Source organism: Sapajus apella, unplaced genomic scaffold (genome assembly GCF_009761245.1).
Source record: "Sapajus apella isolate SASKATOON/1434 unplaced genomic scaffold, GSC_monkey_1.0 scaffold88, whole genome shotgun sequence".
Lineage (NCBI taxonomy): Eukaryota > Metazoa > Chordata > Mammalia > Primates > Cebidae > Sapajus > Sapajus apella.
In genome coordinates, this window is record NW_022437028.1 from 7810281 (window position 1) to 7823275 (window position 12995).

At 53.8% G+C, this 12995-nt stretch overlaps 1 protein-coding gene across 1 annotated transcript; it reads left to right on the forward strand.

Annotated features, from left to right (window-relative positions):
* The first annotated feature begins 4328 nt into the window (after positions 1-4328).
* Positions 4329-10670, forward strand: MOGAT3 (monoacylglycerol O-acyltransferase 3). Its single transcript, XM_032255097.1, has 7 exons — positions 4329-4645; positions 5165-5272; positions 5373-5443; positions 6511-6715; positions 6959-7133; positions 10130-10332; positions 10420-10670. The coding sequence occupies exons 1-7, from the start codon at positions 4537-4539 to the stop codon at positions 10572-10574; spliced, it is 1026 nt and encodes a 341-aa protein (XP_032110988.1). The 5' UTR covers positions 4329-4536; the 3' UTR covers positions 10575-10670.
* The last annotated feature ends 2325 nt before the right edge of the window (positions 10671-12995 follow it).

Below are 12995 nucleotides of genomic sequence, written 5' to 3' on the forward strand. Positions count from 1 at the left end.
AAACCCTGCTGATGTCAGTGTGATATCCTCCAGGAGTACTGGCCAGAGGGCCGTGCTGAAGTTTGCTGCTGCCACTGGAGCCACTGTCATTGCTGGCCGCTTGGAACCTTCACTAACCAGATCCAGGCAGCCTTCCAGGAGCCACGGCTTCTTGTGATTACTGACTGAGCCCAGGGCTGACCACCAGCCTGTCACAGAGGCATCTTATGTTAACCTACCTACCACTGCTCTGTGTAACACAGATTCTCCTCTGTGCTAGTGGACATTGCCATCCCATGTGACATCAGTGGGTTCAATGTGATGGATCCTGGCTTGGGGAGTTCCGCGCATGCGTGGCACCATTTCCTGTGAACACCTGTGGGAGGTCGTGCCTGATCTCTACTTCTTTTTTTTTTTCAGAGATGGCATTTCACCATGTTGGCCAGGCTGGTCTCGAACTCCTGTCCTCAGGTGATCTGCCCACTTCAGCCTCCCAAAGTGCTGGGGTTATAGGCGTGAGCCACCTCACCCAGGCCTCTTCTTCTTTTTTTCTTTTTTTTTTTTTTTTTTTGAGATGGAGTTTTGCTCTTGTTGCCCAGTCTGGAGTGCAATGGAATGATCTCGGCTCACCACAACCTCCGCCTCCTGGGTTCAAGTGATTCTCCTGCCTCAGCCTCCCAAGTAGCTGGGATTACAGGCATGTGCCACCACGCCCGGCTAATTTTTGTATTTTTAGTAGAGACAGGGTTTCATCATGTTGGCCAGGCTAGTCTCGAACTCCTGACCTCAGGTGATCCACCCGCCTCGGGCTCCCAAAGTGCTGGGATTACAGGTGTGAGCCACCACACCCAGCCTTGATCTCTACTTCTGCAGAGATCCTGAAGAGATTGAAAAAGAAGAGCAGGCTACGTCTGAAAAGTCTGTGAGCAAGGAGGAATTTCAGGGTGGATGGACTGCTCCGGCTCCTGAGTTCTCTGCTACTCAGCCTGAGATTGCAGACTGGTCTGAAGGTGTGCAGGTGGCCCTTGCGCCGATCCAGCAGTTTCCTACACAGAAGACTGGTCAGCAGCTCCCACTGCTCACGCCACTGAATGGGTAGGAGCAACCACTGAATGCTCTTAAGCTGACCTTGCACAGGCTCGTAAGCAACATGGAAATAAGGCTGATAGAAAATAAACGTCAGTTTTGAAAATAAATAAATAAAATTCATTAACCGGGCATGGTGGTGCACACCTGTAGTCCCAGCTGCTCAGGAGGCTCAGGTGGGAGGATCATTTGAGCCCAGGAGTTGGAGGGTCCTGATTGGAGCTATGACTGAGCCACTGCACTCCAACCTGGGTGACAGAGTGAGACCTTAACTCCATACACACACACACACACATCAAACAGGCTTGTTCACCCATCCTAAGACATTTCTTACCTCCAACATCTCACCACCCACAGCTAGAATCCCCTTTTTAATTTTTTTCATTTTTTATCTTTTTTTCTTCCTTTTTCAGAGCCGAGCATCAAAGATCATTTTTTTAATCTTTATTTTTATTTATTTATTTTTGAGATGGAGTCTGGATGGACTCTGTCACCCAGGCTGGAGTGCAGTGGCATTATCTTGCTTCACTGCAACCTCTACCTCCCAGGTTTAAGTGATTCTCCCACCTCAGCTTCTTAAGTAGCTGAGACTATGGGCACCTGCTACCATGCCCAGCTAATTTTTGTATTTTAATAGAGACAGGATTTCACCACATTAGTCAGGCTGGTCTCGAACTCTTGATCCACCCGCTTTGGCTTCCCAAAGTGCTGGGATTACTAGCGTAAGCCACCACACCAGGCCTTATTTTTATTTTTTTAGATGAGGTCTCACTATGTTGACCAGGCTGGTCTCGAACTTCTGTCAAGCGATCCTCCCATCTCGGCCTCCCAAAGTGCTGGAATTATAGGTGTGAGCCACTGTGCTTAGCCTTAAATCCCTTTTTCCTGTCCAGTCTTCAGGGAAAACCTCCTTTAAGGAGCCTTCCTTCCTGGTAGGTGGGGCTGATCACCTGATTGGTTACATTTCCATGGGATTGAGCATCTTTCTGCCCAGAATTTAAAACCCATCTCACCCTGGACCCCACCACGCTTGTCCCGTATCCTGTGAATGGTGGCGAGCTGAGTAGGGACAGGAGAAAACACCTCTTGGTGAGTGTTCTCCCACAGAGGTCTACGATGCTCCTGCGATCCTGGGCCTCAGGGACCAGCCTCCGCGACTCGAAGGTTTTCAGGCTGTTTTGATTCATGGGGGAGGCTGCCCTTCGTAGGACACCCATTCAGACCACCTCTCTCCTTCCCAGAGGGTCCTGGTTGTTTTGTTTTTTTGTTTGTTGCTTTGTTTTTTGAGTTTTGTTTTGTTTTGTTGAGACAGGATCTCCCTCTGTTTGCCCAGGCTGGAGTGCAGTGGTACAATCACGGCTCACTGCAACCTCAACCTCCTGGGCTCAAGCAGTTCTCCTGCCTCAGCCTCCCAAATGGTTGAGATTACAGGTATGTGCCACTACACTCAGCTATGATTGATTGATTGATTGATTGATTGATTGGTAGAGTTCGGGTCTTGCTATGTTGCCCTGGCTGGTTGAATTCCTGGCCTCAAGCTATCCTTGGCTTCCCAAGTGTACAGGGATTATGGGCCTGAGCTGCCCGGCAGGGGAAGAGGAGAGCGGTGCTCCCCGCGGAACCCAGGGCCAGGAGTCAGCTGCCCCCTGCTCCCCCAGGGCCTCCCTGATACCTGTCTTCTCCAGGGGGACCGAGCTCAGCAGCTCTTGAACCCGCCCCGCCCGGCTGGTGGGTGCGGAGGGCGCGGGAGACGCTGCAGCCGCTGCTAATCGTGGCCCTGCCGCTGTTCACCGCCACCGGGTCTTCCGCGGCCCTTCCGCGCGCCCACCCGCACCGTCGGTGAGCCCCGGCCTCCGCCCCGCGATCTCCGCCCAGTGCCCGCTCCCCGGAGCTCGGGGTGCGCTCGGGGTGCGCTCCTTCCCCGTCCCAGGTTGAGGCCTCGCCACCTAGGCTGGCCTTTGGCCACTGCGCCAGCCCTGAACTCTGATCCCCGCGGGCAGAAGGGAGGGAAGGGGGGTAGCGGGCGGAGGATTCCAGATTCCAGCCCCGGGCGCCTCCCTTCCCGCCCGCAGTGAGGGCGGCGATTCCCGTCCAGCGGAGCTCCGGGCCCAGCCCTACCCAGGTGGAAACGCTGCAAGCGCGCTACGTGGAGGACTCACGCAGCTCTTCCAGGAGCTCAAGGCGCGCTGCGGTGTTTCCGCCCACAGGCACCCAGTCCTCACCTAGGCGCACCCCACCGCCTGGCCTCGCCTGGCCCCTGGGTGACTGCCGGTGGGGGAGTGAAATTAAAGGCGGGGAGGGGCGGGGGAAGGGGGCGGGCGCAGTGGCTCATGCCTGTAATCCCAGCACTCTGGGAGGCCGAGGCGGGTGGATTACTTGAGGTCAGGAGTTTGAGAGCAGCCTGGCCAACAAGGTGAAACCCCGTCTCCGTTAGAAATAAAAACAAACAAAAAATTAGCCGGACGTTGCGCTGCGCCTGTAATCCCAGCTACTCAGGAGGGTAGGGCAGAGAAATGTTTGAACCCGGGAGGTGGAGTTTGCAGTGAGCTGAGATCGCACCACTGCACTCCAGCCTGTGGGACAGAGGTGAGATTTCAAAAGAAAGAGAGAAAGAAAGAGTGAGAAAGAAAGAGCGCTGGGCCCGGGGGCTCACACCTGTAATCCCAGCACTTTGGGAGGCCAAGGCGGGTGGATCACAAGGTCAAGACCAGCCTGGCCAACATAGTGAAACCCCGTCTCTACTAAAAATACAAAAATTAGCTGGACGCTAATTTACAGGTGGCGGCGCCTGTAATCCCGGCTGCTTGGGAGGCTGAGGCAGAGAAATGCTTGAACTTGGGAGATGGAGGCTGCAGTGAGCCGGTATCAGGCCACTGCACTTCAGCCTGGGAGACAGAGCAAGACTCCGTCTCAAAAATAAATAAATCAGGGGAACAGACCTGCAGCCTACGCGTGTGTGTGTTTGTGCATGGCAGGGGGAGGTCCAGGCAGGGGTGGTGAGCTTGATGTTCCTGGAGATGCAAACTGCTCAGGGCCCTGCTCCCCCACTAGAGGTCAAATAGTCTCAGCAGCGCTCCTGGTGCCCTGCCAGCGCCCAGGACCCAGTGGGTGGGCTAGCCAGATCACTCTGGTCTACGCAACATCAATGCCTCGAGGCACTCGGTGTCGCCTCTCCTTTGCACACCCCTTGCCCCTCCCAGCCCCACCCAGCAGACAGCCCAGGCTGGTGACTAACTTACAAAGTTCAAAGGTCAGGCTGAGAAAAAACTTGGAGACATTTCTCTCTCTGGGGAGACCCAAAGATCTCCCCACTCACACACCTGGGGACACAGGCTATTCCGGGAGGTGATTTGCAACTTAGCCAGGCCCCCAAGGCTGGCTCCTGTAGGGAGAAAGTCTGCGGTCCACACCCAAGCCTTCATCGTTTGTCCTCCGGGTTCGGGCTTCTGCTGGAAGAGGGGAGCTTCTGCAATGGGAATGTCCACAGCCCCGCCGCCCCCCACCACCTCCAAAACTCCGCAGAAGCAGCATCTGGAAGCAGTGGGCGCTTACCAATATGTGCTTACTTTCCTCTTCATGGGTGAGAGAGAGGGAGGCAAGGGTGCTTGGGGTCTGCCAGGGGAGTAGGGCTTGGACGGAGTGGCTGGGCTCCTGGCTTGCATGCCTGAGGACAGTGACCAGGTGACAGGAGAGGGCCAGAGGAGATGGCTGGATGTTCTGCAGGGGAGGAAGGGAAGGGAGCGCCTGGAGGGAATGACGGCATTTCTGAAGTGAACTTGTGACTGGAGGCAGTGGCCCATGCCTGTATCCCAGCACTTTGGGAAGCCAAGGCAGGTGGATCACCTGAGGTCAGGAGTTCGAGACCAGCCTGGCCAACATGGTGAAACCCGGTCTCTACTTAAAACAAAAAAATTAGCCAGGCATGGTGGCAGGCGCCTGTAATTCCAGCTAATGCATAGGCTAAGGCAGGAGAATTGCTTGAACCTGAGGGCGGAGGCTGGAGTGAGCTGAGATTGCGCCACTGCACTCCAGCCTGGGTGACAGCGCAGGACTCCGTCTCAAAAAAGAAGTGAACTCTTCTTTCTCACCCTTCACCCAGGCCCTTTCTTCTCCCTTCTTGTCCTCATCCTCCTCTTCACGTCACTCTGGCCCTTCTCGGTTTTATACTTGGTGTGGCTCTACGTGGACTGGGACACACCCAACCAAGGTGAGCTCCGGACGGGGGCCCAGGTAGGAGATGGTGAGGACTTGGGGGGTGAGAGGAGGGGGCCGCGGGGGTCCTTCCACCAGGATCTCATTGTCTGCAGGTGGAAGGCGTTCTGAGTGGATGAGGAACCAGGCCATTTGGAGACAACTAAGAGACTATTATCCTGTTAAGGTGATGGGTCACCCTGCAGAGATGTTGCTTCCTCCCTCTCCCCATCTCCCACTCCTAGGAGTGCTTCCCTGTGCTGGGGCCTGAGTCCCTGCTGGCTAATCTCAGGCAGGCGGACAGGGAGTGGGTGGTGGGGTTTTTGTTTGTTTGTTTGTTTATTTTGTTTTGAGGCTGTCTCCCTTTGCCACCCAGGCTGGAGTGCAGTGGTGCAATTTGCTCATTGCAACCTCCACCTCCCGAGTTCAAGCTATTCTTGTGCTTCAGCCTCCCAGGTAGCTGGGATTATAGGCCCCCTCAACCATTCCCTGCTAATTTTTGTAGTTTTAGTAGAGACAGGGTTTCAACATGTTGGCCAGGCTGGTTTTAAACTCCTGGCCTCAAGTGATCTGCCCACCTTGGCCTCCCAAAGTGCCAGGATTACAGCCATGAGCCACTGAGCCCAGCCTGGGAGTGGAAGGTGTTTAAGAGTGGGCCCTTGGGGCCAGGCATGGTGGCTCATGCCTGTAATCCCAGCACTTTGGGAGGCTGAGGTGGGTGGATCATGAGGTCAGGAGTTCAAGACCAGTCTGGCAAAGATGGTGAAACCCCGTCTCTACTAAAAATTACAAAAAAAATTAGCCAGGCGCCATGGCAGGCCCCTATAATCCCAGCTATTAGTGAGGCTGAGGCAGGAGAATCACTTGAACCCAAGAGGCGGAGGTTGCAGTGAGCTGAGATGGCACCATCATACTCCAGCCTGGGCAACAGAGTGAGACTCTGTCTCAAAAAGAAAAAAAAGGAGTGGGCACTTGGTGGGGTGCCGTGGCTCATGCCTATAATCCTAGCACTTTGGGAGGCTGAGGTGGGAGGATTGCTTGAGCCCAGGAGTTGGAGGCTGCAGTGAGCTATGATTGTGCCACTGCACTCCAGCCTGAGCAACAGAGTGAGACCCTGTTTCTTAAAAAAGAAGAGTGCGCCCTTGACCCTATCCTAAGGACCTTGAACTCGGAAGTCTGTTGGGGTGGAGGGCCCCTCTTTTCAGCCAGTGCCTTGCCTGCCATCCTCCCTTCATTCTGCCCAATACCCCGAAGCTGGTGAAAACGGCAGAGCTGCCCCCGGACCGGAACTACGTGCTGGGCGCCCACCCACATGGGGTCATGTGCACAGGATTCCTCTGTAATTTCTCCACCGAGAGCAATGGCTTCTCCCAGCTCTTCCCTGGGCTCCGGCCCTGGTTAGCCGTGCTGGCTGGCCTCTTCTACGTCCCGGTCTACCGCGACTACATCATGTCCTTTGGTGAGCCAAATGGGAGGAGGCGACTCTGGCCAGATGTTCCCCAGCCCCTCGGGGACCCCCGCCCACAATAAGTCCCCAGAACAGGGGCCAGCCTGAGCACTGGCCAGACTTGCAGTGAGCATTTGGCTGTAGCTTCCCTGCCTTGGAAATGCGGGTAGGGGGTTTTGGAACTAAAGTCTGGGTGAGGGGCTGGGGTGCCGTGGAAGCAGATGGTGACTACTTTCCACCTCCTCCTGCCCACAGGACTCCGTCCCGTGAGTCGCCAGAGCCTGGACTTCATCCTATCCCAGCCCCAGCTCGGGCAGGCCGTGGTCATCATGGTCGGGGGTGCCCATGAGGCGCTGTATTCAGTCCAGGGGGAGCACTGCCTCACTCTCCGGAAGCGCAAAGGCTTTGTGCGCCTGGCGCTGAGACACGGGTGAGCGTGCATGCAGGCCCCACCTGTCAGTTCTCTGCTGGTTTATGCCCTGTCTCAGTCCCCAGACATCCAGGTCCCTGCAGGGTGGATCTGAGTACCCAGAGACCAGTGCCAGGCTCTCCAGGGCATGACTTGGTGCGAAACACGGGCTTCGCTTACCCCAGGCTCCTTCCTACCCGCGAGGAGACAAACCATAATGCAAATAGCAGGGGCCTTGGGCTCAGAAGCCCTGGATTCACTCCTGACCCCCATCTTAAAGTCAAGGCCGGCGGTCTCGGTGGTTCACGCCTGTAATTCCAGCACTTTGGGAGGCTGAGGCGGACGGATCATGAGGTCAGGAGTTCGAGACCATCCTGGCCAGCACAGTGAAACCCTGTCTCTACTAAAAATACAAATAATTAGCCGGGCATGCTGGTGTGCACCTGTAATCCCAGCTACTCGGGAGGCAGAGGCAGGAGTATCGCTTGAATCCGGGAGGCAGAGGTTGCAGTGAGCCAAGATCACGCCATTGCACTCCAGCCCGGGTAACAGTGTGAGACTCCATGTCAAAAAAAAAAAAAAAAAAGGCAATACTTTGGACTTGTTTTGTTGTTGCTGTTGAGACAGTCTTATTCTGTCGCCCGGGCTGGAGTGCAATGGCATGATGTTGGCTCACTGCAACCTTCGCCTCCCCAGTTCAAGTGATTCCCCTGCCTCAGCCTCCCGAGTAGTTGAGACCACAGGTGCATGCCACCACACCCGGCTAAGTTTTGTGTTTTTAGTAGAGACTGGGTTTCACGATGTTGGCCAGGCTGGTCTTGAACTCCTGGCCTCAAGTGATCCACCCGCCTTGGCCTCCCAAAGTGCTGGGAGCACAGGAGTGAGCCTCCGCGCCCAGCCAGACTTGTTTGTTTACCTGTGAAGAGGGCTGATACCTACCTTGCCACAATGTTGTTGTTGCAAAGACTGAATGAGAAAATGGCTATGAGAAGGCCCACTACACAATTGTGTCTCAAGACATGTGAGTCCTGGCTGGGTGTGGTGGTTCGCACCTGCCATTCCTGTGTTTTGGGAGGCCAGGGCAGGAAGATCACTTGAAGCCAGGAGTTCAAGACCAGTCTGGGCAACATAGGGAGACCTAATCTCTACAAAAAAAAAAAAAAATTAGCCAGGTGTGGTGGTGTACTCCCGTGGTTTCAGCTACTCAGGAGGCCAAGGTGGGAGGATGACTTGAGCCCTGGAGGTTGAAGCTGCAGTGAGCTATGATTGCACCACCGCCCTCCAGCCTGGCCAGGAGAGCAAGGCCTCGTCTCTTTAAATTTTTTTAAAAGGCCGGGCGTGGTGGCTCACGCCTGTAATCCAAGCACTTTGGAGGCCAAGGTGGGTGGATCACCTGAGGTTGGGAGTTCAAGACCAGCCCAACCAACATGGTGAAAACCCGTATTTATTTTTTTAAAAAAATTAATTTTTAAAAAATTGTTATTTATTTTTAATTTTTATTTATTTATTTATTACCCAGGCTGGAGTGCAGTGGCACCGATCTCAGCTCACTGCAACCTCCACTTCCGGAATTCAAGCAATTCTTCTGTCTCAACCTCCCAAATAGCTGGCACTACAGGTGCACATCACCATACCCGGCTAATTTTTTTGTATTTTTAGCAGAGCTAGGATTTCGCCGTATTGGTCAGGCTGGTCTCAAAGTCCTGACTTCAGGTGATCCACCCACCTAAGCCTCCCAAAGTGTTGGGATTACAGGCGTGAGCCACTGCACGCAGCCTATTTATGTTTTGAGACAGAATCTTACTTTGTCACCCAGGCTGAAGTGCAGTGGTGTGATATTGGCTCACAGCAACCTCTGCCTCCTGGGTTCAAGCAATTCTTGTGCCTCAGCCTCTGCAGTAGCTGGGATTACAAGTGTGCGCCACCACGCCTGGCTAAATTTTTTTTTTCGGGGGGATGGAGTCTTGCTCTTGTCGCCCAGGCTGGAGTGCAAAATGGTATGATCTCAGCTTACTGCAATCTCTGCCTCCTGGATTCAAGCAATTCTGCCTCAGCCTCCTGAGTAGCTGGGATTACAGGCACCCACCACCATACCTGGCTGATCTTTGTATTTTTTGTAGAGATGGGGTTTTCCATTTTGGCCAGGCCGGTGTTGAACTCCTGACCTTGTGATTCCCCTGCCTCAGCCTCCTAAAGTGTTGGGATTACAGGCATAAGCCACCACGTGTGGCCTAATTTTTTGTATTTTTGCAGAGACGGGGGTTTCATCATGTTGGCCAAGCTGGTCTCCAACTCCTGACCTGATCCTCCTGCCTCGGCCTCCCAAAGTTCTGGGATTACAGAGTGAGCCACCACGCCTAGCAACAATACTCAGTCTCTAAGAAAAAAAAAGAAAAAGAAAGAAGGCCGGGCACAGTGGCTCGTGCCTGTAATCCCAGCACTTTGGGGGGTCGAGGCAGGCAGATCACAGGGTAAGGAGATTGAGATCACCCTGCCGAACACAGTGAAACCTCATCTCTCCTAAAAATACAAAAAATTAGTTGGGCGTGATGGCAAGTACCTGTAATCCCAGCTACTCGGGAGGCTGAGGCAGGAGAACGGCTTGAAACTGGGAGGCGGAGGTTGCGGTGAACGGAGACTCTGCCACGGCCCTCCAGCCTGGGTGACAGAGACTCCACCTCAAAAAAAAAAAAAAGAAAAGAAACAGAGAGAGAGAGAGGAGGAAGGAAGGAAAGAAGGGAGGGAGGGAGGGAGGGAGGGAGGGAGAAAGAGAAAGAAAGGAAGGAAGGAAGGAAAAAGAAAGAAGGAGGGAGGAAGGAGAAAGAAAAGGAAGGAAGGAGAGAGAGAAAAGAAAGGCGAATCCTGTTTTCTAGATCTTTCTTTGAGGCCATAGTCATGCTTTGAATGGCCCTGGAAGGTAGCATCTGGATATAGGGGAGGGGCTTATAGCCTCTGAGGTGCCCGTCTTGGGGCAGTCCAGCAGCCTGAGCCTGCTCTTCTCTCTTGCTCCTTTCCAGGGCATCCCTGGTGCCCGTGTACTCCTTTGGGGAGAATGACATCTTTAGACTGAAAGCTTTTGCCACGGGCTCCTGGCAGCACTGGTGCCAGCTCACCTTCAAGAAGCTCATGGGCTTCTCTCCGTGCATCTTCTGGGGTCGCAGTCTCTTCTCAGCCACCTCCTGGGGCCTGCTGCCCTTTGCTGTGCCCATCACCACTGTGGGTGAGTGCCCACCTCCAGGGGGACGGCTGCCAGCAGCCGCGTGGGCATCAGGGACCTCTCGCCACCTATGTCTCCCTCTCCCTGCAGTGGGCCGCCCCATCCCTGTCCCCCAGCGCCTCCACCCCACTGAAGAGGAAGTCAATCACTATCACGCACTCTACATGATGGCCCTGGAGAAGCTCTTCGAGGAGCACAAGGAGAGCTGTGGAGTCCCTGCTTCCACCTGCCTCACCCTCATCTAGCCTGGCTGCGGCCTCTCGCTGAGCCCCTGAGCCCAGGGCACTGAGACCTCCACCCACTGTGGGCTCCGTGTCTCCAATAAAAGGTAGTTCTAGGCCTAGCATGGTAATCCCTAGCTCACGCCTTGCCTGTAATCCCAGCACTTTGGGAGGCCGAGGCGGGAGGGTTGCTGGAGCCTGGGAGTTGAAGACTGGCCTGGGCAACACAGTGAAACTTCCTTCTTACAAAAATTAAACATAATGTTGTTACTTAGCTGGGCAGGGTGGAGTGTGCCTGTAATCCCAGCTACTCGGGAGGCTGAGGCAGGAGAATTGCTTGAACCTGGGAGACGGAGGTTGCAGGGAGCTGAGACGGCGCCACTGCACTCCAGCCTGGGCGACACAGCGAGGCTCCATCTAAAAAAATAAAAAATGTTGTTAAAGCTGTAATAGGCCAGGCGCAGTGGTTCACGCCTGTAATCCCAGCACTTTGGGAAGCCAAGGCGGGCGGATCACCTGAGGTCAGGAGTTCAAGACCAGCCTGGCTAGCATGGTGAAACCCCCTCTCTACTGAAAACACAAACATTAGCCGGGCATGGTGGCTCATGTCTGCAATCCCAGCTACTCAGGAGGCTGAGGCAGGAGAATCTGTTGAACCCAGGAGGCGGAGGTTGCAGTGAGCTGAGATTGTGTCACTGCACTCCAGCCTGGGCAACAAAGTGAGATTCCATCTCAAAAAATAAAAATAAAAGTATTGTTAAAGCTATAATTGTTCTGGAAGTGAGCATGGCCCATCCCCGTCCTGATGTGCTACAAAGCCGCTGCCTTAGACGGGGTATCAGGACCCTGAACTGTCCTCCCAGTGAGACTTCAGTCTGTGGCATGGCTTTGGACAAATCTCTTTCTTTTGCCTGTTTACTTCTTTGTTTATAAATAAAGGCATCTGCTTAGCAAAGAGCTGTCGGGCATTGGATGGAGTTAGGTGGGAGAATGCATGGATCGGTAGTCTTTGAAGAGTGAGCAGGATTGGCTGGGTGTGGTGGCTCAAGCATATAATCCTAGCACTTTGGGAGGCCGAGGTGGGCGGATCAAGAGGTCAGGAGTTCAAGACCAGCCTGACCAACAAGGTGAAACCCCGTCTCTACTAAAGATACAAAAAAAAAAATTAGTTGGGGGTTGTGGTGGGCACCTGTAATCCCAGCTACTTGGGAGGCTGAGGCAGGAGAATCCCTTGAATCTGGGAGGCGGAGGTTTCAGTGGGCCAAGATCTCGCCATTGCACTCTAGCCTGGGCAACAGGGTGAGACTCCATCTCAAAAAACAAGAAAAAAAGAAGAGTGAGCAGGAGTTAGGTGGAGGTGAAGTAGTTAGGGTAGACGGCAGAATTCCAAGAGCTAAAGGTGAGCTGGGTCAAGGGCACTTAACAGGATGGGGCAATGGCACCATCCCCAGGGGAGGAAAGATAAGAGTTACGCACACAGCTGGCTTCGGCACACACTCACCATCCTTTATGTTTCCTTGGGGCTGGAGAGATCAGATGAAGCAAGGTTTGACCCTAGCAACATTAACACCTACTGCAGATGGTTCACATCTGTGATCCCAGCAGTTTGGGAGGCTGAGGTGGAAGGATCGCTTGAGTCCAGGAGTTCAAGACCAGACTGGGCAACATAGCAAGACCCTGTCTCTACAAAAAATATATAAAAAATTAGCCAGGCTTGGTGGCATGTGCCTGTAGTTGCAGGTACTCGTAGACTGAGGCCCAGGAGCGGGAGGCTGCAGTGAGCTATGATTGTGTCAGCCTGGGAGGCAGAGCAAGACCCGGTCTTAAACCAACAAAAAAAGGCTGGGCCAGGCGTGGTAGCTCACACTTATAATCCCAGCACTTTGGGAGGCTGAGGCAGGCAGATCACAAGGTCAGGAGTTTTTGTGTTTTTGTTTGGTTTTGTTTTGAGACAGAGTCCTGTTCTGTCACCAGGCGCCAGGCTGGAGTGCAGTGGCGAAATCTTGGCTCACTGCAACCTCGGCCTCCCAGGTTCAAGCAATTCTGCCTCAACTTCCCGAGTAGCTGAGACTAATTGTATTTTAGTAGAGACAGGGTTTCACCCTGTTGGCCAGGATGGTCTCCACCTCTTTATCTTGTGATCCGCCCAAAAGTTCTGGGATTACAGGCATGGGCCACCATGCCCAGCCCGAGGTCAGAAGATCAAGACCAGCCTGGCCAACATAGTGAAACCCCATCTCTACTAAACCCCATCTCTATTTTAATTTTGTAAAAATACAAAAATTAGCCAGGCATGGTGGTAGGCACCTGTAATCCCACCTACTTGGGAGGCTGAGGCAGGAAATTCACTTGAACCTGGGAGGCAGAGGTTGCAGTGAGCCAATATCACGCCATTGCATTCTAGCCTGGGTGACAGTGTGAGACTCCTCACAAAAAAAAAAAAAA

Excerpts from the sequence above, each read along its gene's own strand:
- MOGAT3 (XM_032255097.1), top strand. The coding sequence starts at position 4,537 with ATGGGAATGTCCACAGCCCCGCCGCCCCCCACCACCTCCAAAACTCCG. Across the intron at positions 5,273-5,372 it reads CTGGGACACACCCAACCAAG|GTGGAAGGCGTTCTGAGTGG; the intron begins GTGAGCTCCGGA and ends CATTGTCTGCAG. Across the intron at positions 5,444-6,510 it reads GAGACTATTATCCTGTTAAG|CTGGTGAAAACGGCAGAGCT; the intron begins GTGATGGGTCAC and ends AATACCCCGAAG.